At 42.6% G+C, this 24,687-nt stretch overlaps 1 protein-coding gene across 1 annotated transcript; it reads left to right on the top strand.

The window, feature by feature from the left end:
* The first annotated feature begins 5,097 nt into the window (after positions 1-5,097).
* Positions 5,098-10,513, top strand: LOC147001717 (disks large homolog 5-like). The gene is made up of 5 exons (XM_085828942.1): positions 5,098-5,159; positions 6,115-6,277; positions 7,582-7,713; positions 8,388-8,572; positions 10,217-10,513. The coding sequence occupies exons 1-5, from the start codon at positions 5,144-5,146 to the stop codon at positions 10,273-10,275; spliced, it is 555 nt and encodes a 184-aa protein (XP_085685068.1). The 5' UTR covers positions 5,098-5,143; the 3' UTR covers positions 10,276-10,513.
* The last annotated feature ends 14,174 nt before the right edge of the window (positions 10,514-24,687 follow it).

The raw sequence follows: 24,687 nt of genomic DNA, 5'->3' as shown, positions 1-24,687 counted from the left end.
CACTCCTGGGCATATACCGAGAAGATGCTCCAACATGTAATAATGACACATACTCCACTGTGTTCATAGGAGCCTTATTATAATAGCTAGTAGCTGGAAAGAAACCAGATGTCCCTCGAAAGAGGAATGGATGGAGAAAATGAGATGTATTTACACAACAGAGTACTATTCAGCTATTAAAAACAGTGAATTAATGAAATTCTTAGGCAAATGAATAGAACTAGAAAATATCATCCTGAGTGAGGCAACTCAATCACAAAAGAACACACATGGTATGCACTCACTTATAAGTGGATCTAGCCCTGAAGCTTGGAATACCGAAGATACAATTAACAGACCACATGAAGCTCAAAAAGAAGGAAGACCAAAGTGTGGATATGTTGGTCCTTCTTAGAATGGGGAACAAAATACCCATGGGTGGAGACAGAGAGACAAAGTGTGGAGCAGAGACTGAATGAAAGGTCACTGAGAGACTGCCCCATCTGTCTAACCATTCCCTATACTGTCACTACACCCAGGTGCTATTGTGGATGCCAACAAGAGCTTGCTGACCAGAGCCTGGTATAGCTACCTCCTGAGAGACTCTGTCAGTGCATGTCAAATACTGAGGAGGATGCTCTCAGTCAACCATTGGACTGATCACAGGGACCACAATGGAGGAGATAGAGAAAGGACTCAAGGTACTGAAGGGGTTTGCAGCCCCATAGGAGGAACAATAAGATCCAACTAGTACCTCCAGTGATCATAGGGACTAAAGCACTAGCCCAAGAGTACACATGGAGGGAACCATTTCTCTAGCTGCCTATTTAGCAGAGGATGGCTTTGTTGATCATCAATGGAAGGAGAGGTCCTTAGTCCTGTGAAGGCTCAATGCCCTAGTGTAAGGGAATGCCAAGACCAGGGAGCTGTAATAGGCGGGATAGTGAGCAGGGGAAGGGGGGATGGGACTGGGGGTTTTCGGGGGAAAAGCAGGAAATGGAATAACATTTGAAATGTAAATAATGAAGATACTTAATTTAAAAATATTTTAAAAATAATAAATAAACTGAACTTCTAAATTATCCAGAGATTATGAGACTTGAGAAGGTTTTGGCTAATGTTCCTAACCTGGTTGTCCTGGTATAAATCAAGACAGGTTTCTTTGTGTGCTGGGGAGGGTAGTTGAAGGAAACAATTTTAATTTTCATCTGGAGGTGGCTTATTCCCTAAGGATGAGGAGGAATTCTGACCATGTCTGTCAGGAATGGCACGGTACGATACATTGTTGTCCCATTTCCAGACTGTAGAGCCCCACTGGTTTCTGAGCCTTATTGGCTGTTTGCTCTTGTCTACAAACCCTGCTCTCTCTTTTGGAGTAAATTGTCCGCTATTATATGAACTTAATTTCGTGTTTTGTCTTCCTACGTGTATTAACCTCTTCTGGATAGGTTCAGTACTGCAAGGGGATCTATCACACTTTATCTAGGAATGTTGTATATTGCCTAGTATCTTATTCTGGAGTCTGGGTATTTCATGTGGATTTGCATGGGGATCCAAAGGATCTCTTCTGGATACGTTTGGCATTGGAAGGTGATTGATAGCCACTTTTTAATATTTTGAGTACCAAAAGGCAATCTATCCCACTCTCTGGAAAAGCCACTTTGACTTCAGGTCAATTTGGGTGAGGTACTCAGCAGGAAGGCAAGAGCTGTCCTGTGTGACATCAGAAGTCCCTTCCCTAGATGTTGTATTGTAACCTGGAGAGCCCTGGCATTGTCTGTGATGTTACTAATGTTGTGGTGACTCCAACTGCTCTTGGAGCATTCATTAACTACCTTTAAGGTTCATCCTTAGACATGCTGACAAAACTGAGCAGGCTTCTTGGAGGAGAGAACAATGAACCTACAGAGACCAGAAAGAGGCAGCCACAAGATGGCCTTTGGTCTTAGTGTTAAAGAGCCAGAATTAATGGTCCTGGGGAAGTCACTGTGAATCCTGGGCATGAAAGAGGGAGCTTCCTAGAGAAGGTGGGCTTGAGCTTGGAATTCCAGTAATAGAATCAGGAGCTTGGGGCTTCTGGGAAGCAGTTTGTTTGACAGGGAGCAGGAATTGTCAAGGCTGCAGCTGCTGTACAAGAGCTCCTTAATTTCATTCTGACTGTCAGAAGAGGGCATCAGGCGGCAGACTCCTCCTCCTTGCTCCTAGGGCTATACCACAAGCTGACTTTGATCTTAAGATGCTCTCTGGATGTCTTTGGTACTGGATGGCAATCTGTCTTATCCCATCTTCTGGATAATTTGGGGACTGAGGATCTAGCACCCTCTTCTGAGTAGTTTTCATAATGCATAGAGGACTTTCATCCTTTGCTGTCTGCTTTGAGTATAGGAAATAAATCTAACCCATTCTTCTACTCACTGAATTTACTCCATGACACAGGCTTCAAGGATCACGTGAATTCAGGCTATGTCCTGGACTACCCTCATGCAGTGGATGTCACATTCTGCCTCCTATATACTGAGACCTTCTGTTGCTTATTAAACTCAGTATCCTGATGCCAGGACAACACAGGTTGGGGTTCCTTAGTAAGGGATAAAGGGCTTCAAGACCTCCCTCATGGGCCTGGAAGGAAAGACTACCCTTCTAAAAAGTTCCCAGGAAGTCTGTGCCACAGGTCCTGGCCCACCTCAACCCTGTTACCATTTTTTCAAAAATATATCTTCAGAGCACAGATTCTCAGTTGTAGGTTCTTATTGCTACACAGCTACCGAGAGCAAAAAAATCAGTATTTGCAGGGAGGAGACTCAGTATCAGGATGGCTATATATAATCCTCATGTGATTTCAATGTGCCACCAAGGTGAACATAGAGACAAAGAGCAGTGCTGACTAAGGTGGGGCTCCCTGCACATGGAGACAGCATCACCTTGCAACAGGCCCCACTGTAGACTCCAGATTCCAAGGATGCATAGACCCATGGGGGATACAAGCACATACACACACACACACAGACACACACACACATAATTGGTCCTCTATGAGGAGTCCATGACTGTAGGCTTTTGCTACACTGCATCCTTGGTGTATTGCTTTAAGTTCCATGTATGTCTGATAGCAAAAATCAAGGAAAGGATATTCCAAGTTCTCAGACATTTACTACTTTCATCTTGTACACAGGCAATCACAGCTTGGTGGTGCTAAGCACTAGGGAATCCAGGACCTACTTGCATCACATCAGATACTAGCTGACAATGCCCTCCAAGCACAGCATGGCTGACTAGCTTATGCCATCCAGAGCCAGTAGGACTGCAGTATGTGCTGAGGTACATGACTAGCCACAATGGTTGGGAATGATATCCTATCTTGAGAATAGCTGCCCTGATTTTAGCCCAAGAAGTGGGAGTGAGTAGGTAGGGGAGCAGGGCAGGGGGAGGGCATAGGGAACTTTAGGGATAGCATTTTAAATGTAAATGAAGAAAATATCTAATAAAATAAAATAAAATAAAATAAAAAGAAGAGGATACTTCTCAAAGAGTAGCTGAAAAGCTCTTCCAGATACTGGACCAAGAGTTTTACCAGTCCCTTTGAATTGTGTCAAACCATAGCAAAGAATTCATAGACAAAACTTGTCAATAAACAGTGAATGATTTATGGATAGATGGGAAACTTCATGGTGCATGCAGACTTCAGAGTTCTGGTCTCATGCAGTAAAGAAGATTTCATTAATGAAAACACTACAAAACACTTAGTAGAGTGCAGGAAAAGGTGGATGGGCCTCCTTCTTACTTTGGGCCTATTGCACGTAAATACAGGGAGGGATTCATCCCAATACTATTTGATTGGAATGCATGCTGCATTGCTTTCCATGCTCAGAGATAATCAGCTACCCAATCTATAACTATTGCTTTTTCATTACCCATTTTCTCCAGTTCTCCATAAAGGCTATTCATCTGACGACCTGAGAGACAGATTGGGCTTCTGACTACCCCACCATCCCCCCAGACACTTTGGAGCCTTGTCATAGTGATATTACATAGCTCAAGAAGGTAGACAAGACAACATAATCAATTTGGAAAGGCTTTACATGATTTTTCCACTATTTTACTGGAGAGTTTAAGTATCATTTTAGCATGCACTCAGCACACCCAGGTCAAGAAGGCAGAAGGAACAGATGTCAATGCCAAACAGATCCCCTCCTGAAATGATGGATCCATTAAAATTGAGATTTCACTGGGCCAGAGGCCTTTCCATCCCCTATCCATCACCTATCCATTATATTGAGTCTTAAGCATCTCATGAATACAGGATCATTATGCAATCTGGAACAGTCTCAGGCCTGGAACTGATAACTCAAAAATGTAGAAACTGGAGAAGGGATAGGTAATGGGACTATGGAGCAGCAATTCAATATCCCTGTAGGCCTTTGTTCACAGATACCTATTTTGTGTGGTTGTTTTGGAGACAGGAATAATGTGGGATTTTATCTTTTGAAGAATGGATGTAAACTTTACAAGTTGATGCCCTCCCTGAATCTGCCTTCCTCTATTGCCAAGTATAAGGGAGTTTTCTTTGCAACGAAATGGGGTTGTAAAACAGAGATTTAATGAAAACACATGGCTCAGTATAGTGAAACAATGTGTCCTTCCAAGGCATGTGCAGACTAAAAAATATAATCCAACTTGCATAAAAGTAAAGGTGCAGGAGGATGTTTTTGGCCTCTGGGAAACAGGGCCTCCTGAGGAATAGGATTGTATGTTACATGAATACACCCAGAACTAGATTTATATTAAAGAAGAATCGCCCACATCCAATGATGCTAGAGCTTTAGATCCTATCACAGATGAGCTACCCATGCCATGGCCCTAACAAAATCTCCCCATTCAAATCATTTGACTTGTAGTGAAGCAGAGAGAAATGTCTCATTTTGGAAGGAGAAGTTGCCAAGGGTTAACCCCTGGGTCAAAAGAGAGACTCCAGGAAAGGGCACTTCAGAAACTGGTCAAGATGGGGCAAGCTGGCAAGCAGGTAAGCCATGAACATTCCCAGTGACATCATCAGTAGTCACTTCCCTTGACAATCTCTTGTATCCAGGAGAACCTTAGAATCTTCAGTGATGTCACCAGTGTTGTGGTAACAAGAGTTGCCTGTGAGGTATTCCATTAGATCCTAATGGGTTCCCAAGCAGGTATGTTGTCCATGCTCCTCAGGGTATTTTGGAGGGAGAATATAATACAAACTGAGACCAGATCAAGGCAGAAGGACACTGTCAGTCTATCATGTTGGGAGAGGGCAAGAAAGAACTGGTCATGGAGAAGGCACAGTGAGACCTGGGCAAGGTTGGGGAAGATACATGGGGGATGTGGGCTTGAGCTGGTCCTTGCAGGAATATGGCGTTTGATCTGGATCCTTCAAATTCCTTAATGGTAAAGCCAGAGACAAGAATATCTGATGATTAGTTTTTTAGACAGTGTGGAATTGACAAGCCTGCAGTTAATTTGCTGAGAGATCTTTATTTTCCTATGAATGGCAAATTATTCAAAGACCCAGCTCTATGAGATTAACAAAGTGTTGCTCTCAGGAAAGAGTGTTGAAGCACTCCATGCTGATATAGTTTCCTCTAGGTTACATAAGCATGTGATGCCAAGTACAGAGAGCTATATTCCCCTGCTCATGTATCAAGGTTTCAGACACTTTGGTATTGAACAAGTATGATGTGGACTGATTCACAGTCTGGGGTCAGTGTAGTAGTATATGAGCTCTCATCACACATTGTAATACGCCTATAAAGGTGTTGGCTCATGGAATGTTAGGGGCTGGTGTTTATTGTCAATTTTCTTGTGCTAAGAGGGATGGAATATGTTGTAAGATATGAACTGAAAATGCCCTCCAAATTCTTCTTTCTGGAGCAGCTTATTATGCATTTCAGGCCTGGGAGATTGCAGTAGGTTGTCAGGCATATGTTTAGTGATGGTGGATGGGAACAGGGACACAGCTGAGGAGACCAGCTTGAAGATAGCTTTCCTGCTCTTTCAGGGATTCACAGTGTCTCTAGATTTTTTTCTTCCTCAGGCTTCTGTGTGTGACAATGCTTTCCCTGTCCTATTTTCTCTACAAGTTTACTAGTGTTTATCTACCTACAGGGTCTTTTAGGAAGGCATCACCCCAAACTCCCAACATCAATGAGCACAAGAAAAGAATCAAGAGGTTGGAGAAGCTCAAAAGAGATCTCCAGAACATAAAAAATGAGAGAGACAAACTCCAGGGAATCCTGGCCAAGTACTCTAACAAGGATTTGAATGACAGGTAGTCACTGTGCCTACTTCTTTACTATCTTGGGACCTTCCTGTTAAGCACAGATTCCCTCGTAAAACAGGACACTACAACCCCAGGCTGTCCACATATCCAAACTCATTTGGCTGATTGGAGTTTCAACACAGAACTTGAAGTTTAGATAAGAGTAAGATGGGGGTCACAGGAATTATGATGCCTCCAAAACTAAATCAGAGCCTTTAGCATGAATCACCACCTGGGGACGAAGATAGTAATGTGTGAGCTCTCATCCTGCCTTTTTTTTTTTTTTTTTTTTTTTTTTTTTTGGTTTTTCGAGACAGGGTTTCTCTGTATAACCCTGGCTGTCCTGGAACTCACTTTTTAGACCAGGCTGGCCTCGAACTCAGAAATCCGCCTGCCTCTGCCTCCCGAGTGCTGGGATTAAAGGCGAGCGCCACCACGCCCGGCTTCATCCTGCCTTTTAAGAAGCTTGCACAGGTGTTAGTTTGGGGGACTTGCTAGGTATTGTGTGATTATGGCCTATCCTTTTAAAATTGATCTGGAGGTAATTTGGGTGCAATTGACCCTGCCAACAGCTGGAGTGGCCTCGTCCCACATATTACCTCTCAGTATGACTGGATTGGCTGCAGTTCATCACTGCTTTTCTCAGATTTTATTCATTATACTCTCAGATAATGCCACATCATTATATTTAGTTAGCATTCTGATTGAGTGTAAGTGTGTGTGTGTGTGTGTGTGTGTGTGTGTGTGTGTGTTTGCTTATCATCTGGAGAATCTATGTAATGTGATAGGTCATTATGTTTTGCCTGACACAGTTTCTAGGAAATAACAGTGAGGAAGCAAGGAAGGATCATTCTGAGCAGCACAGGACTTGACTTCTGTGCTTACATTCGAATCTCCTGGTATATGTTATAAAGGCTTTTCCCTGTAGATATGATTATGTCCTTTGGGAATTTTTGTAGTAATAGAGCCAAGGATTGCCAAATCCTTGTCAAAAAACAGGAGGAGAGTCATAGAGATTTAACGTGGTCCCAGGCCTGTTGCAGAGGTTCCAGGAAAGTTCGTTGAGAGCTAATCTATTATTTCAAGCCCCTTCAGTTAACTGAAGCAGGTGAGCTCCCTGCCATTACTTCCCTGTCTCTACTGGCCCCAGGACAAGGGTAATAAATTTAATAAGCACCAAGTGGAACTGGTAATAAGGAGCTAGGTTGTGGCATACATGGGTTGGCGTAGTACATGATTCTCCTTGAATTGAAATGATTCTTGTATCCTTAGTTCACGGGATTATTTATTCCTTGGGCCATGTCCTCCCACAGGATCAACTTTGAGACATTTATGCTTGAGATGCAACATGACCAGGTGATGACTGACCTGAAGAGAATGCCCCAGGACATCAGTGAGGCCTTGTACAAGTGCCAGGACTTGACTAAAGAAAATCAATATTACTGGTGAGTGACTAACATGGTCATGAAGCAAGAACTAGACACAGGATATGTCTGTCCATATGTGTCTTTGAAACAAAGTGAGGGCTCAGGTTCTATATTGTTTTCTCTAACAGGAAGCTTACCTTGTTTAAAGCAAGCCTGTAAGATTTTAACATCTTGTACTCATTTTGGCAAAGTGTGTAGAGTCTGTGAGCCCCTCAAGTCATTGTCCTTTACAACTAAGTATCCTCAAGATAGAAAATGTTTACACCATGGTGGAAATAGTTATCAACCTTGAGCCTCTTGGGCTCTGAAATTAGATTCATAGATGAGGTTTCCCTGAGGAACATAGAATGACTGTGTGCTGCTTGGGTGTCTTCTCTCCTAGAGAAATTTTGCCCTATACCTACAGGTGGTTTTTTTTATACTGCAGACATATAAGCACATATGGACCCCATGTTCTCTTCTGAGGGATACATGAATCCCTGTTGGTATCAGTGGTTTCAGAAGTACCTTGGGTTTTCTGGAAAGTGGCTGACCTATGGATTTGACCTCCCTCTATGTGATGCTCCACAGACAATCTGGATACTTGTCTGGGGCTGTCTGGGTATCAAGGCCCATGATAGGGGAATGGTCCTCGGAGGAGTGGGAGGAAAATGGATACTGCCTGGAGTCACCATATTTTGTTTGTGGATCAGGTTCAGGAACTGCCACCTCCTGATTGAATCTAAGCTCATCCAGCTCAATGTCAGGATGTTGCAGAAGGAGAACAGACAGCTGCTAAGGGAGCAGATTGCCTTGGAAGAATGCAACATAGAAACAAAAATACTAAGTAAAGAAGGCAGCCAGAAGATCAAAGACAAATATAGCAGGCAAGCAGCAGGTAGGCTGAATGAAGCATCAGGGGCAGGTTGCCCTAATGTGTAAGCATAAACACAGTCAAGCCTATGCAACTGTCCTGAAACTTATGCAGGCTCTCTCCTATGTCCCATCCAGTTGTACAATTCTGTGATCATTACCAAGACTTTCTGTGGATTTGACCTTTTTTCAAGAAATTTAATTACTGCCATGCCCTCTCCTCCTCCTCCTTCTCCTCTTCCTCCTTGCAATTGGACACCTCTAGTTGGCCACTATAAGGCAGAGGAGATCCTGGACCCCTTATAGCATCTCGTTCTTGCTCTACAGTATGGAGAGGTGCCTCAGGATGCCACTTCCTGAATTATCTAGGAGCCAGGTCCTCTGTTCTGATCTATGGCAACTCACTCAGAGGGGCTTGTGCCCAGTTCCCTCCTAGGACAGTAGGGTAGCCTCCAATTTTAATGTTTTATAATTAAAGTCTTTAGTAAAAAAGAGTAAGTTCCACAATATACATATTTTAAAAATAAAACTTAGGCTTCTTTGACTTTCTTGTACTAAGTTAACCACCTAGAAATTCAAGGTATATCTGATTGGCTTCACCAAGAGGATTCATAGAATCCTACTCTGCATCCCTCTCTTGATGTAGTTTTCCTTAGTATATCATGGCCTTGGCTTTGCTTCAGTACAGATTCCCCCTCAGAGTTTTTCAGAGTGCTGCATTTCAGAACAATCATTGTATGTCTATTCACTACCCTCATTATGACTGACATTGGAGATGATTTTTATGTCACATGAACTGCAACATGTTGAAATGTTACTGTATAATAACCGTTGTTAACTCTTTTTATTGGTGCTACCAGGGTCTTCTGAGATGTGGCTAAGGTAGGTTAATGAGCAGAATATATTTCAAGTTTGAGCTGGCTGGAAGATGTTCTTTGACCCCTCTTTCCTAGGACCTTGAATCTTGTTTGCCAGCTTGTCTGTGCAAGGCTTATACCATACTTGTAGAATCAGCAAGTATATGCATGGAAAATGTTCCTGACAAGGAAATCAGTACAGGCCAGGGCACACAGGCTGGTTTACTCTAAGAGCCTTTTACACATCTTAGGTCCCAATAATTCCTCAAGTGACAGGAAATGTTCTCAAACATAGCCATCTTTTCATAGAGAAGTTTGTGTCTCTGTGTGTGTGTGTGTGTGTGTGTGTGTGTGTGTGTCTGTGTGTGTGTTTGTGTACATTTGTGTGTGTGTGTCCTCTTGTCCATGGGTGTTTAGCATGTGTGTTTTGTATTTCAATAATCATAGGTGCTTGTTATATTTGCTTCATTATACAAGTGTGTATTCATGTACTCTTTTTGTATGTGTGTGTGCATGTGTCTTTGAAGGGATGCAATTGTGTGTCTTTGTACATATATGTATGTAATTGTGTCTATATATATTCAAACGTTTGCTTGGTCTTTAAACATCTTAAATGGTAATAGAGGAAATCTTTAATGAGAATTGTACTCTGTCAGTTCATATTGTATTTTAAGAACCTCAAACATAGTAGCCCATCATCATGCCTATCCACCTGGGTCACTAGAACTAAAGAAGACAAAAAATGGTATAAAATCTGATATTCCAAAATTTGTAGATTGAAAAATACTTATCTGTTTTGATTTTATTTGTAGGAAAACAAATAATTGTGGTACCTGGAAGTAAGGAGAAGGCTCCTATGTCAAATCCATGATCCTGAGAGTCAAAAAAGCTGGCTAAGGCTTTGTGTTCCTTCTCTGCACTTGGTGAATAGTGATTGCCCACTGGAAGATCAACAACAGCATCAAAAACAACAACTTAAATAATGGACTTTGTGTGAATCTAAGGGGCATGTCTCTCTTAAAAAGAAAAAAAAATGGCATCTTCTAACGGAACTGAATATGTTTGCTATGTATTAGTCAGTTTGTTTCACTAGTATTAGAAAGGTATGAGGAAGAATTTATTAACATCTCATCACCAATAAAAATTAAGGTTTTTAAAATTATTATTAATGTTAATTATTTATTTATATCCAGATCTCAGCTTCACCCTCCTCCCTTCACAATCCCTCTTTCCAATGGCTCCCTGCTATCCACCCTTCCTACCCTTCTCCTCAGAATTGAGGAGGCCTCCTATGAATAACAACCAGCCTTGCATTATCAAGGTACAGTATACCTAGGTGCATCTTTGTCTTTTCAGGCTAGATAAATCATGACAGTCAAGACAAGGGGATCCAAAGTTAGGCAATATTGTCAGAGACAATCTCTTCTCTAGTTTTACGATTCCCACGGGAAGACCAAGCTATGTAACTGTTACTTCTTTGGAGAAGGCCTAGGTCCATCCCACATATAATCTCTGGTTCAAAGTTCAGTCTCTATGAGTTATTCAGAGCTCAGATTTGTTGAAACTGTAGGTTATCATGTGGTGTCCTTGATCACTGTGGCTCCTTCAACCCTGCCTCTCCCTCTTCCACAGAATTCCCCAAGCCTCTGCATCTGTTTCCAGAAGCTGCTGAGTGAAGGCTTTCTCGCTAACAATAGTTATGCTAGATCCATGGCTGCACATATACACAAATATCATTAACTATGTCGGGGGTGGGGGGGCTCCATTTCTTGGCATGGGTCTCAATTGGGCAAACCATTATTTTGTGCTTTCATAAAATTCAACTTCATCTTTTACCATGCACATCTTAAAAGCAAGAAAAATTGTGGGTCTAAGTTTTGGTGGCTGAGTTGTTGTTTCAGTCCCTCCACTGGAAGTCTTGTCCGGTTACCGGAGATGGCCAGTTCAGAATCCAGACTTTCCATTTTGAGTCTTAGGGCCACCCTAAAAGATTCCTGGGTTTTTCTACTGTCCTGGGATTCTAGCTCTTCCCAGAGAGCCTCCCACCCCCAATCCAGGTGCTGCTATAAAGAGAGGTATACAAGTATCCTTGTTGTATGGTAGAGCATCATTTACATATATGCCCAGGCAAAGTTCAACTGGGTCTTCAGGTAGAAATATTTCCAGTTTTCAGAGAAAGCATCAAGTTGATTTCCAATCTGGTAGGACAAATTTGTACTCCCTCTAGCAGCAGTGTTATCCTTGGCACACATTTTCATCAGTATGAGCTGTCCCTTGAGTTTTTTACTTTATCCATTCTGAGGCTTGTAAGATCTCAGAGTACTTTTGATTTGCATTTCCCTGATGATGATGACTAGGAAAAGTGAACATATCTTTAAGTGCTTCTAAGCCTAGTGAGATTCTTCTGTTGAGAATACTCTCTTTAGATCTGTATCCTACTTTAAAATTGGGATAAAATTTTATTTAGTTTGTAGATACATAGTTTCGTGAGTTATATAAGAGTTAGTGAAGATCTTTTCGCATTCTGTAGGTTGCACTTTTGCCCTTTTGATATTACCTGTGCCATTGTGAAGCTTTTCAGTTTTATGAAGTCCCATTTATTAAATTTTTGCTATAAGTGTTAGACCTGTTGGCATTCTGTACAGGAAGCTGTCTCCTGTGTGATTGTGTTCAAGGTTATTCCTCCCTTTCTCTTCTATCAGATTTAGTGTATCATGTTTTAGATGAGGTCTTTGATCCAGTTAGACTTGTGTTTTGTGCAGGGTGAATAATATGGGTGTATTTTCATTCTTTAACATGCAGTCATTCAATTAGACCTGAGCCATTTGTTGAAGATGCTTTTTTTTCCACCCCACTATACAGTTTTAGTTTCTTGGTGAAAAATTAAGTTCTCATCAAGGTAAGGGGATTTGCTTCTGGGTCTTCAATTCAATTCCATTGGTCAACCTTTCTATATCTGTGCCTGTAGCACTTTGTTTGGTTGCTATTGCTCTCTAGTAAAGCTTAAATCAAAGATGGTGATGCCTCCAGAAATACCTTTACTGTAGGTGATTGTTTTAGTTCTACAGGGTTTTGGTATTGTTTTGTTTTTTGCTTTTGGTGGTGTTGGTTGTGGTTGTATGGTTTTTGTTTGTTTGTTGCTTTTGATTTTATTTCTTTTTTTTTTTTTTTTTGGCTTTCCATATTGAGTTGTGTAATGTCCTATCAAAGTCTGAAAAGAATTGTGTTGGAAATTTAATGGATGTTTTGCACTGAGCCTGTAGATTGCCTTTGGTAAGATGTTCACTCTTACTATGTAAATCCTACTAATCCATGAAAATGGGAGATCATTTCATGTGGTGATATTTTCTTCAATTTCTTTCTTACAGGTGTGAAAATTCCTGACATAAAGGTCTTACATTTGCTTGGATAGAGTTACACCAAGATATTTAATATTATTTGTGGCTATTGTGAAGTGTGTTGTTTCCCTAATTTCTTTCTCAGTCCAATATATGGTAGGCAACTTTATGATGTACCACTTGCTCAATGCTATATACATATGCTGAAGAAACCTAGTTGTTAATTGGAAACATCTAATACATATCCTTGAAAGACACAACAGACTTCGTTTGATAATGAGTGTCTTTAACTCTAGGTTCAGACATTGGTAATCTTGTGTTCCACGTCTATAGCTAGGACTATAGATACTATCTTCAAAACAGTAAAAGAAAATGAATATAATGAACTCGTGGGATGTCACAATAGTGAAGGTGATTGCAACCAAGCTGGAGACCAGAATTTGATCTCCAACAATTGAAAGACAAGAGTAAATTGATTCACAACTTGTCTTTTAGGCTTCACCCAAGTGTGGGGGCAACAAGCACAGAGATGGAGTCAATAATTCATAAGTGTATAAACAATGCACAACATGATAAAAATAGAGGGAACATGCCACAATTTATGGATTGTTATACCATAAAAACCATTACATTGACCACTATGTATGTGTCTTGTGAAGAGATTCTAGCCTACATCAGACTCTCCTGTCCTTATCCAAGTTTCTCCTTCCCTTCCACTCTGACATACCCAAATGGGACTCACCTAAATTCATTGTCTATTGCTAGCAAATAGGGTTTAACGTGAAGGCACAGGACACAGTACTAACCTGATGCTGAGCCTTTGCAGTCAATGCATCCTGAAAGGCTTAGGATTTACCCATCACAGAAAGAGTCTTCAAAAGTAGCTTTGAATTACACTCTTTCAAAGACATGATTTCTTCCCCATGCTAATATCAATCTTCTGAGTTTAAAGAAGCCCCACACCCTACAGAAGGGACACTTTAACTTCTTCAATAACTGAATTTGAAGTACCCAGCCAGAATCCTAAAGGTTCTGTGTAATTCCAAAGCTTGAAAACTACCTGAAATATGGCATGAATAGCTGGACAGACATTCATCTGGAGGCATCTTCTCTGTCAACTTTTCAGGATGAAGAGCAGGGCCTTGTCCTCTACCATACTCTGTCCATCACAATAGGTTGACACTTTTCCTAATGAAACTGTTCATGCTAAGATGTAATCTAATAGCTTACATAATTTGGCACAAATCATCCCACTACACATTAAGGCCGGACACCATTTTCTGACCCAGACTGGTAAGAGTTAAAGAAAGAGACTCGAGTTAATTCTGTTTCCCATGTTATACAGGCTACTCACAAGCAGAGTGGCATAGTTTCCAGTATTCATTGAGATGAATATTAGGAGTGCATCCTAAAAAGGCTAGCATGTTCTGGTTTCAAAATCCACATTGAAATATGCAGCTGGCTATGAGTTAAAAAACTCTTTAATTCCAATATCTTTGCAGATAATGCATAAATGCAGGGCTATTCTAGGAAGCTAAGCAGATCACAGAAAGAGTAACAAGAGATCTAGGATTTGTTACAGGCTTGACAACACAATGAGTTCAATTTATCTTATAACTGTCAGCCTGCCTACAAAGTGACTGTGGTTTCTGAAAAACAAATAAAAATTACCTCTTGGATTTTCCAGTGTACACAGAGCTGCCTCTGAAATTTAGTCTGCCTTATGTGGAAATGAGCCATGAACACAGACAGGTATACTTAAGAAAATCCTGTTTCCTGGTTGACTCATAAACTTCCAAGATCTGCCACCTGAAGCAGATCTGCTAATGTTTCAAGGACCCTGTTTGGTCAACTCATTGTTAATCTCCACCTTCTGGGGACCTGAAAAAGAGTAGTGGCTTCAAGAATGGTGGAAACCTTAGACCTTTCTCAGTCTCCTTGCATGGATTATCAGCCCAAATAGGGTGAATGTAATAAAACAAATTGAGCATTTTCTACCTTCATGATCCACACTGAAATTTGGTGTGAACTCTCAGCAGAGTTCATGACCAACAGGAGCACCTGGCCTCCCTTCTTCCCAATGGCCCTTACTGGTGTCCCCCTCCATTTTTTCTATTCTCTTTTCTAATCTGAACAATCAGCCTTGGGAACTCAGATTTGGGGTATTTTGCCATTTCGTTCAGAATCTGTGTATTGCCTATGTCTCCCTTTAGGACTCTGTGAATCAGCCTGAGTTCTTATTAGAGTTTTTCCAGCTCTGCATCAGCAGATACCCATGGGAGCTTCTGGCCCCCCAGGCAGGTGATTTTCCAAAGCTCAGATAAGAGACATGACTGTGAACAACACCCTGACTCCTGCAGATGGATATCTGATGAACAAACTCCATGGCTAGTTGTACAAGGAGGTCTTTGGGACTCCTCCAAATCTCCTTGCACTGCAGCTTCCCCTACAGTTTAATGGGGATGCCTTACATATTCAGAGGATCAATCCAGTATCAAAAAGGTGGCAACATACTAGCATCCAGAAAGGCATGGTCCAGGAGAATCTGAGAGTCCTACATCTTCATCTGAAGGCTGCTAATATAACACTAATTTCAAAGCAGCTAGGTTGAGGGTCTTGACACAATGTCACATCTACTCCAACAGTGCCACACCTTCTTATAGTGCCAATAGGACAAAATGGCAATGCACATACTGAGAAAACATCTTTACCAACCCTATATCTGATAGAGGGCTAATATCCAAAATATACAAAGAACTCAAGAAGTTACACTCCAGAGAACCAAATAACCCTATTAATGAATAGGGTACAGAGATAAACAGAAAATTCTCAACCGAGGAATCTTGAATGGCTGAGATGTACTTAAAGAAATGTTCAACATCTTTAGTCATCAAGGAAATTCAAATAAAACTGATCCTGAGATTCCACTTCACAGTAGTCAGATTGGCTAAGATCAAAACTCAACTGACAGCTGATGAAAGTTGGAAATATTTCTACCTTAAATGCAGCTATGCCACTATGGTGCATATAAGCAAAAGATTCTCCAATACATTAAAAGGAATATGCACCAGTATATTAATAACAGCCTTATTATATAATAATCAGAAGATGAAAACAACCCAGATGTCTCTCAACAGAGGAATGGATACAGAAAATATGGTACATTGTACAGTGGAGTACTATATAGCTATTAAAAAAAAAAAAGACTTCATGAAATTTGAAGACCAGTGGTTGGAAGTTGAAATTGAAATATCATCTTGAGTGTAGTATCCCAGTCACAAAAGGACACACATGGTATGTACTTTTGATAAGTAGATGTTAGTCAAAAAACTGCATGGAATGCTCATGAAACAATTCACACACAATATGTAACCCAGAAAGACGGAAGACCACACAAAATGTGGATGTTTCTGTCCTACTCAGAAGGGGGAAGACAAGAATGTTTGGAGATAGGAGGAGAGAAGGATCTGGGATGGAGAGAAGAGTAAGAGGTAAGAGTGGGCTGGTTCAGATATGGGAGGAGATAGGGAAGAAGTACAGAGGGTAACTCATTTGAAAGGAGGTCTGTAGCCATGGGGGAGGGGGAAGTGTTTGTAGCCACTATAAAGTCCCAGATGCCAGGGACCCAAGAGATTCCCAGGACGCAACATGGAGGACATTATCCTAAATACCAAACAAAGGGCAGGTAGGAACTATACAAACCATATTCAGTGGATATGCATGGCCACAGTTGAAGAGTGGGGCCAGTTAACTGCCTCAAAAATACTAATTCAGAATTACTTCTCTCAAAAGAAAATGCAGAGATAAAGAAAGGAGCAGAGATTGAAGGAAAGGCCACCCAGAGACTGACACACCTACTGTTCCATCCCATTCTCTCTCTCTCTCTCTCTCTCTCTCTCTCTCTCTCTCTCTCTCTCTCTCTCTCTCTCTCTCTCTCTCTCTCTCTCTCTCTCTCTCTCCCACACAGGGCGATAATGCCCTCCTCACTGGTCTGCACTCACAGGCACTTCAGATTCAGGAAGAGGCAGCCTTTCTTCAAGTTGAGGGCCTTGAACACCTTCCCATAGGCGCTTTAGCCAATCTCCTTTCATGCACTCATACTGCTGATCAGAGCGACTCAGGCTGTCCTTCTCCATGCTGACTGCAGGCTGCAGGCGCTTCACAGTGGAACCGGGATGCACACTCGCTGCCTTACAGGCCTCGGGGAGGCATGGAGTCGGACTCGTGGCCTCCAGGCTACAAGGATGGATCTCAGGCACAGCAGCAGTGAAACTCCACCTGGCCAAGTCGCCAAGCCTCTCCGCGCCAACACTACAGGAGAGCTCTGATCCCTCCTCTTCCCCCTCCTCAGTGATTACATAGTCCGCCCACAATCTCAGCACCAAGAAGGAGGAGGAGGAGGAGACAGGAGGACAAGGAGAAAGTGTGATCAGACTGCCCAGGAGACTTCCACCGGGTTCCACCAGCTCCTCCCTCCCCTTCACTCGCCCTGGCTGCCTTATCCAGCCGGGTTTCTCAGAGAAAAAACAAGTTACTTTTCTTCCCCAGCAGGGCTCCTGCAGTCTTAGCAAGGAAAAGGTTGCTGGGGCACCTCCGGATGAGCACTGCGCGGGAAGCAGCAGGACTAGATGGGGCGTGCAGAGCAGCCCAGAGTGTGCCTGGAGAATGTGTGTGTGTGTGTGTGTGTGTGGGGGGGGGGGGGGTGTATGGGAGGAGCCGGCGCTTCAATGTCCTGGCTCAATATTTATACCTATATCGTTGTTCTCCGCTGCACTCCCTGACTAAGGGGTCCTAATCATGCGGGGTACAGGGCGACCTGGGGTAATTCAGAAGCTGGCATGAAAGCACCACAGGTTCACAGGTGTGGGGCCCCAGAACGGGGTTGGGGCTCCTAGGACCCTGTAATCTCATGCTGCCAGTCTGCCAGTGGGGATGGTCAGACATCTGCTTGGAGATTGTTTCCTTTCTTTCTACGTTCAGTTTTTGTACAGGGAGACATTTGAAAGGGACTAGTTCTCACAAATGGTGTTTGGGGTATGGCAAGCTTAGTGGGAGACAAAATTCTCCTCCAACTCAGAGGACCTAACTGGTGGATACTCAGGGAGAACAGACCATATGTTGGGGAGGGCTGGGGATACTAGAGGAGGGAGAGAGAGGGGCCCTGGAAGGGGAGAAGTGTCATGCCACCCACCCCCACCCCTGCACACACACTAAGATCCTAAGGGTGTAGGAAAGGCAGGTCCATCACACTTTCAGTCATCCTGTCCTGAAAAAGTAACTTCAGGACTTTTCTAGCTAACTGGGACTGGCCCTTAAGTTTTCGACCCATGCAAAAGCAACCGCCCTTATGATGGTGGGGGTGGGGGGCAGTAAACATAGGTCTCCCAGGTGTGAGAAGGGGCAGCGCTTGTGTCACTACTTCTGAGAGTCACAACTGTATTACTCTAAAGCTTCTTAGGAAATGAATATTCATTTGGGGTTCATAAGAAATCAGGAAACCTAGAGCTATCTGTCTCTCATTTCCTTGAAATACAGCATTGGTGATAACTGTAAAGCAGAAATACTGACTTTCCAGGAAAAGACTTCCCAACTACCCATGTTGAGGTTTCCCAGGCATGTTGAGACATGGCTTTCTTTTTAGGTAATATTAGTGTGACTACACATTTGGTGCCTTTTTGGATTTTCTTTATTTGTTTGAAATTGGAGCGTTGCTATTTTTTTATTATTATATGTATGTTTTGCCTGCTGCAATCCGCACTTGGTAACAGCAAAACCTGCAAAAAGCAAGCTAGCCAGGCACCAGGGGCAGGCCCCCACAGGCACCCAGTGGGGGCTCTAGAAATCCCACCATAACCACATCTGTGCACCAAATGCATGCAATTCCTCCAGAAGCCAGAAGAGGGCATGGTGTTCAACCCAGAGACTCATTAATAGGATTGTTAGCTGCCTCTGGGTCCTCTGGTAGATAAACAAATGCTCTCAATGGAAGAGCCTTCTTTCCTGTCCATACACTACATTTCTTCTTTGTCCTTCCAGACTGTGTGGTTTTTATTTAAATAAGATAATCCACAATCAAAGATAGAAGTTTATGGAGACCTATAGGTTCAGGTGCTTGAAGATGGAATGCTAATTTCCATAGGTTACCTAGCAGGCACCCATGCAGAGCTCTTGTGGGTTCAAGATAAGGCCATAGAATTGAAAAGTTGGAGCAGACCTGTCACCTCTCATGTAGGATAACCAGGCAGACTAGGCATGAAATGCCTACTTGATGAAATGCAGAATTGAGAAGTTCCTCAGTGGGTAGAGTTAGAGGAAGGAATAACCATTTAAGGCCAGCTAACAAGTGTTGGGATGAAACTTCAAACTCTCCTGCATGGATGGAGCCTGAAATAGAGGTCACATGCCTATGGTGGAGAGCATGTCTGTGCAAGGCTAGGAAGGGAGAGAGATGGCTGATATTGATCTTAACCACACTAGATCTCAGAATTTATTGAGGTAGTACTTCTTCCAGTGGATGCTTCATGCTTGTGAAGGTCTCCTGGAACAGATCTCATTTCTGAGACTAAATGTGAGTCAGAGACATAATGTGTGAAGGAATTCATCCCGTGGATCCCCAAACTGGTGCTGTCAAACCAGGGCATTTAACCAGAAGCCTTAGAAGGACTGGGGATGTGTTAAGTTGCATACTGTCTTTGGACAACTTCTCTTTCTAAGCTAACTCTGACACAGAAAGGGACACCTGTAAACACACAGGAAGCCAATCATTATCACGTGATACGGCTCTTCTTGTCCATCTTTCAATTCTCTGGTGGATCCTGAGCCTTATTTACTTGTAGGTCTTCAGTGTAGTGCTTGGCTGTTTTGGTAAATGCTACCTGTCAGGTAGCTTAACCTGTTATCTACTAATGGTATTTGTGCAGGTAGATAACAGCTTGACATCAGTCTTTAAATGAGTAAACTGTCCTGAGTATGCAGTGTGAAGTGAGACACTTCCTTTTCGCTTTCAGATAGATATTCCTAGTCTTGAAAGCATTCTCTCAGCAATTCTCAAGGACCAATCTTGTAGCAGCCAAACTGACTATGGTGTCTCAAATTGCCACTTGCCTTGTTGCTGTTGTAGCAGATGAATGAAGTTACAGGCCTGGAATGTAACTCAGGGAGCGTGGACATTTATTAGGTTCAATCATAGCACGGGGAGGTCAAAGAGAAGAAAAATTACCCCATTTCATCCAGACTTGTTGGAGACAAAAAACTGTGAGGCTCCATGGAGGCTTTTAAAGTCTGCCACCCACCTCATAGATCCCTCCCAGACTCCATTTATTTCCCTTAATTGAGTAGATCTATTCTCTGGGGAAAGTTTCCATAGTTGAGGTATAACCCCGAATGTACATACGAATACATAGATTACGACATTCTGTGTCTGTGGTGACTGGCTGATGAGATGGCTCAGTGGATAATGGTAATGCGACCAAGCATAGAGACCTGAGTTCTTTCCCTGTGACCCACATGATAGGAGAGAAAAAAACTCCATATTTTGTCCTATGGCTTTCATGTAGGTAGGGGTGCCAAGTCTTAGCCCACAACAGCTCAAGTTTCCCATTGCTCACTTACTGAAAACTCTCCATCAGATACACACATCACTTGTCCAAACTCATTCTTTGCAGCTCACCTCCCAGGATTTCTATGTGAAATGACCCCTTGTTATGAAAAATCAGGAGGAGGGAGGATGCTGGCAGTTGGAACAGCTCTTATAAAGCAGAAGGAGAGCGAGTGAAGCAGGGGAAATTTTAGAGCAATTTGTGTTGTGGAGAATTTCACGGAAAAACAAAACAAAACACCCATACACTTAAAATAAAATTTAGTGAAAAGACAGGAGAATTTGGATAGAAAAAAGTTAGAAGGAGAAGCACCCACACCGGGCACTGTACACTTACCACATAACAAGTGTCTGCATGTGACCAGGATGAATGTTAATGACAAATGAAAAAGGAAATTTAGTCCAGTGAAGGAATGTCTTGACCTCCTTAAAGAAAACAACTTCAGTGTGAAAAAGACAAGCAAACATTGACCTCTGAACTCGAGCTATAAAACGTCTTCCAACAATAGGGCCAGACAGTTTTGGCAACAGAAGCAGAAACCAGCCTTAGCTACTCAGCTTTGGGGACCCACAGCTTGTCATAACATTGGGCACCTCGTCTCTGGAACTGAAGAAAACAGATAGAGTTAGTATTCTGAGGTGAGGTAGGAGATAAGGTCTGTGTGTCCTGGAGACAGGGCTGTGACTGTACCTGCTGGACTCACAGGAAAGTCAGGTCAAACATCTAGAAAAGGAGGTTGTGTGTCTGTCTGATCTTTAACCTGAACTTTCTGGAGTGATCCTAGCAGAGTCCATAGGAAATGGAGACAGAGACATTCCATCTCATGTTTATCCACATGGCCATGCTAATCTCTGAGACAGGTGTTGGCATTTTCTCCCTTTGCTCTCTTCCTTCTATGTAGCTAGGGTGGCTTAGGCTCTCCCACACTGTAATCTCTCTGAGAAGCAGATGTTACAGGCAATGGTCTGAATCTGACCGGTAGCTCTTGGGGTTTAAGGGAGGTTGTGAGATCCTTTGTTTATTATCCATGTTTTTGTTTGCTGTTTTGCTTCATTATCATGGTTTACGTTTATTGTGTTGGTGGGTGCACACATACCACAGCACACTGTGTGAGGTCATGTATGTGGAGGTCAATGGACAACTTACAGCAGTTGGTTCCCGCCTTCTGCCATATGGATTGTGCAGCTCAAATTCAGATCATTAGCAGTGCCTTTTATCACTGCTGTGATAAAATAGGGCAAAACCAACTGACTTACAGCTCCAGGCAGACACTGGGACACAGTCCAGCATCTGTCAAAGTTATGACAGCAGACATGGAAGTCATACTAGTAGGAAAAGAGCTAGTCACATTACATCCACACTCAGAAAGCAGACAATGAGCCAGGCATGAGGCTAGGCTATGGAGCCTCAAGACTTAACTTCAAAGACTTCCTCCACTACCATCTGAAAACAACTGGGGTCAGGGGCCCTCAGTGTTTGGACACACAGATTCCTGTGTGATTTTGGGAACCTAATTAAGACAAAGCATTAAAACCAATTCCCAACAGAAAGGATGAGATGTTGGGATATAGAAAGTGTTAACTCTGGAATACCAGAGGGAGTGTGTGCTTGCCACAGGGAGGTTTGGAAGTGCCCAACCACTGAGCTAGTAAGGCATATCAAAAATCAGCCGGCATGTGTGTGTCTTTCATTCATGAGTCCAGGTCTCTTGAGCGACTACAGAGCTATGAATGCTCCCACTGGGAGCTCAGAGCAGATTAACAATTTACCCCTACCATTAACCACTGAGTCCTCTCTCCAATCCCTCTTTAATTTCTGTTTAGTGTTATGGGGGGATGTGGAAGACATAGGTTAGCTTTGTGGAATCTACTCTCCTTTTCCATCTTTACATAGGTCCTAGGAATCAAATTCGGTTTGCCAAACATGAATAGCAAGGGCTTTTGCTGGTTGGTCCACCACCTCACTCCACCCTCACCTTATGTCCATATTCCTTAGTAGCAGGATTCACATTGTTAAGACCTAGGTAAAATAGCAAGGCCAAGATGGAATGTTAAGGCCTAAGTGAAAATATCAGGCCTAGGTAACTGTTTCCTGGCTAACCTGTTATTTTGTGCTGTTACTAATATTATAAGGAAACTTTCTCATGTGTTGTTTCTGTTGTAACTAGAAAATTTTCTCATGCCAAATTGATTAAATATTCTTTTATGTTCTGTGCCCTTGGAAATCATGATAAAAGTCAATAGAAATGCTTTATATAGGTGCCCACATAAGCTTAAAACTGAACCAACCACACAGCAGCACTTCCTGCATCTGTGTATAACCCCTTATGATATTTACTTTTATACATTATGCCTGGGATGGAACCCAACAAAAGAGAGACACCTGCATCAATTTATATTAAGACTTCCATTTTGAGTAAGGGTCAAGTAAAGTTCAAGTTGCCAGGACCTCTGCTTCCCTGCTCTCTCCCTATCTCTGCCTTCCTACAATAAATGCCTTAAAACCATTAACTGCCTCTTTCCATCAGACTTGCTGAGCTGAAGCAATGGAGCAGACATTCCTGTAAGGAGGTGCTTGCTCAGAACCTCCCACCAGGAGATCTCTCTGGTTCCCAGCCACCACCACCATCAACCTGCCCACTGAGGAAGCCAGCAGAACTAGGCAGACACTCTCCTCCCCATGGGAACTGAGCCAGCACTCCCTCCTCCTGGAAATTTTCCTTCAGGCCCTAGACCAGAGTCTGCCTGAGCTTCCCCTCTCCCAGTCACCCCTTCTTTGGTCTCAGCTCTACAGGGTCATCCAGTGGCATCTGCAGTGTCCAAGCCTGAGAACCTGACACCCCTGGACTCTGTGTGGACCACAGACTCCAGAACGAGGTCTTCCACAGACCCCAGAGCTGTCTGCGATGCCTAACACTCTGAACACAACTCTGCCATGTCTAGAGGAACATGTGTCACCAGATCTGGCTAGTAAACACATCCTTTTCCAAACAAAAAAATAAATAAGAGAAATTGATGCTGGATTATATTTTCAAAATCTCTTTAGAGGCTGACATCTTGATTCCAAATCTGATTTTTATCTGTACTGTTCTACATCATTATTCTGTTGAATTATATAAAGTTGGCTTCATACACATAAGCAGTGGAAAGAGAAGAGCTGACACACAGCTACCACAGAAGAGTTGATGGACCACCAGGGTTATTGGTGCACACATGATGTAATCAGCAACAGCCTCTTGCTCCTGGGATCCACAGTTCTATCACTGGGAGACCCTTGACACTCAGAAACATTGTCTTGAGAGTGTTGAGGGACAAAGATGGAGACCTTACCCGCTCCTCTCATTCTTGAGACAGTAGGGTTTGGCCCTGCTGCCACTGGAGTAGAATATGCTAGAAAAGATCAATTACTAGATATAGACTTATTGGTTTATTTAGTTATATACTTGATTTACTGATACTGTTTGTACTGCCTGTTGGTCAACCATGACTTCACCTGCTACCTGAAACAGAATGGCCTGGAGAAATGGCAAGGGTCTGCTACATTTAACCTGCTGACTGCCAGGGATACTTCTGTAATCTCTTGCTTGCTTATCTGCCCAACCTTGTGGTACTAGAGTATAAAATGAGAATAAAAGCCAACCCCACCCTGGGAGTCCTTCCAGGATTTATCCTAGCTTCAGTCCACAGGTGACATCACCTCTCTGCTGGTCTCACTGGTATCAGTGGGCTGATTCCAGAAAGATTGCCACAAAACCAATTTCTTACCAATGCGTGTGGGAATTCTGCCTGAAGATAGACCAAGACAGAAGAGATAGAGGGGTGGTGAAGTAATGGATTCTGCTTTCACCATCTGAGTTCTGATAAACGCCTTGTTAACCCATAACAACACCTTATTGCTTAGTGCCTTTTATCTAACATGTTCTGGGGACAACAGAATGACAACATTTTTCTTTTCTTTCTTTTTTTTTTTGTTTTTTTGAAGGAGGAGGGAGTTTCAAGGCACAAGAGAGGATGATTTTATAATAAACTTTAAACTAGAACCCATGTTGTATGGTTTTGTTATTATCACATGAACATTCATGATTACAGAAAGGTATTTAAGGACAGCTCATGCAAGTATATAAGGTTTCAGGCATAAGCTGCCCTTATTCCACTGAGATCTCATTCATTACCCACCCCTCTTCTCAGTACTTTCCAAGATGAGCCATCTCACCATCTCTTAACACTCCATACCACTGCAAATCAGCAAGAGAGCTCACGTACACCAATGCAAATTCCATTTGGGTCAATTGCTCCTTCCATGATTCCAATACTTTGGGAGGAAAAAGGCAAAAGACTCAAGGTGGCC

The sequence above is a fragment of the Mus caroli genome, unplaced genomic scaffold (genome assembly GCF_978045245.1).
Source record: "Mus caroli unplaced genomic scaffold, Mus_caroli_1 scaffold_12, whole genome shotgun sequence".
Lineage (NCBI taxonomy): Eukaryota > Metazoa > Chordata > Mammalia > Rodentia > Muridae > Mus > Mus caroli.
The sequence above is the reverse complement of the archived record's forward strand: the minus strand, read 5'-3'. Positions and strand labels throughout refer to the sequence as shown.

What these genes read in the sequence shown, in the direction of transcription:
- LOC147001717 (XM_085828942.1), top strand. An exon ending in AACAAGGATTTGAATGACAG is followed by an intron (nt 6,278 to 7,581) that starts GTAGTCACTGTG and finishes GTCCTCCCACAG; the next exon opens with GATCAACTTTGAGACATTTA. An exon ending in AAAGAAAATCAATATTACTG is followed by an intron (nt 7,714 to 8,387) that starts GTGAGTGACTAA and finishes TTTGTGGATCAG; the next exon opens with GTTCAGGAACTGCCACCTCC.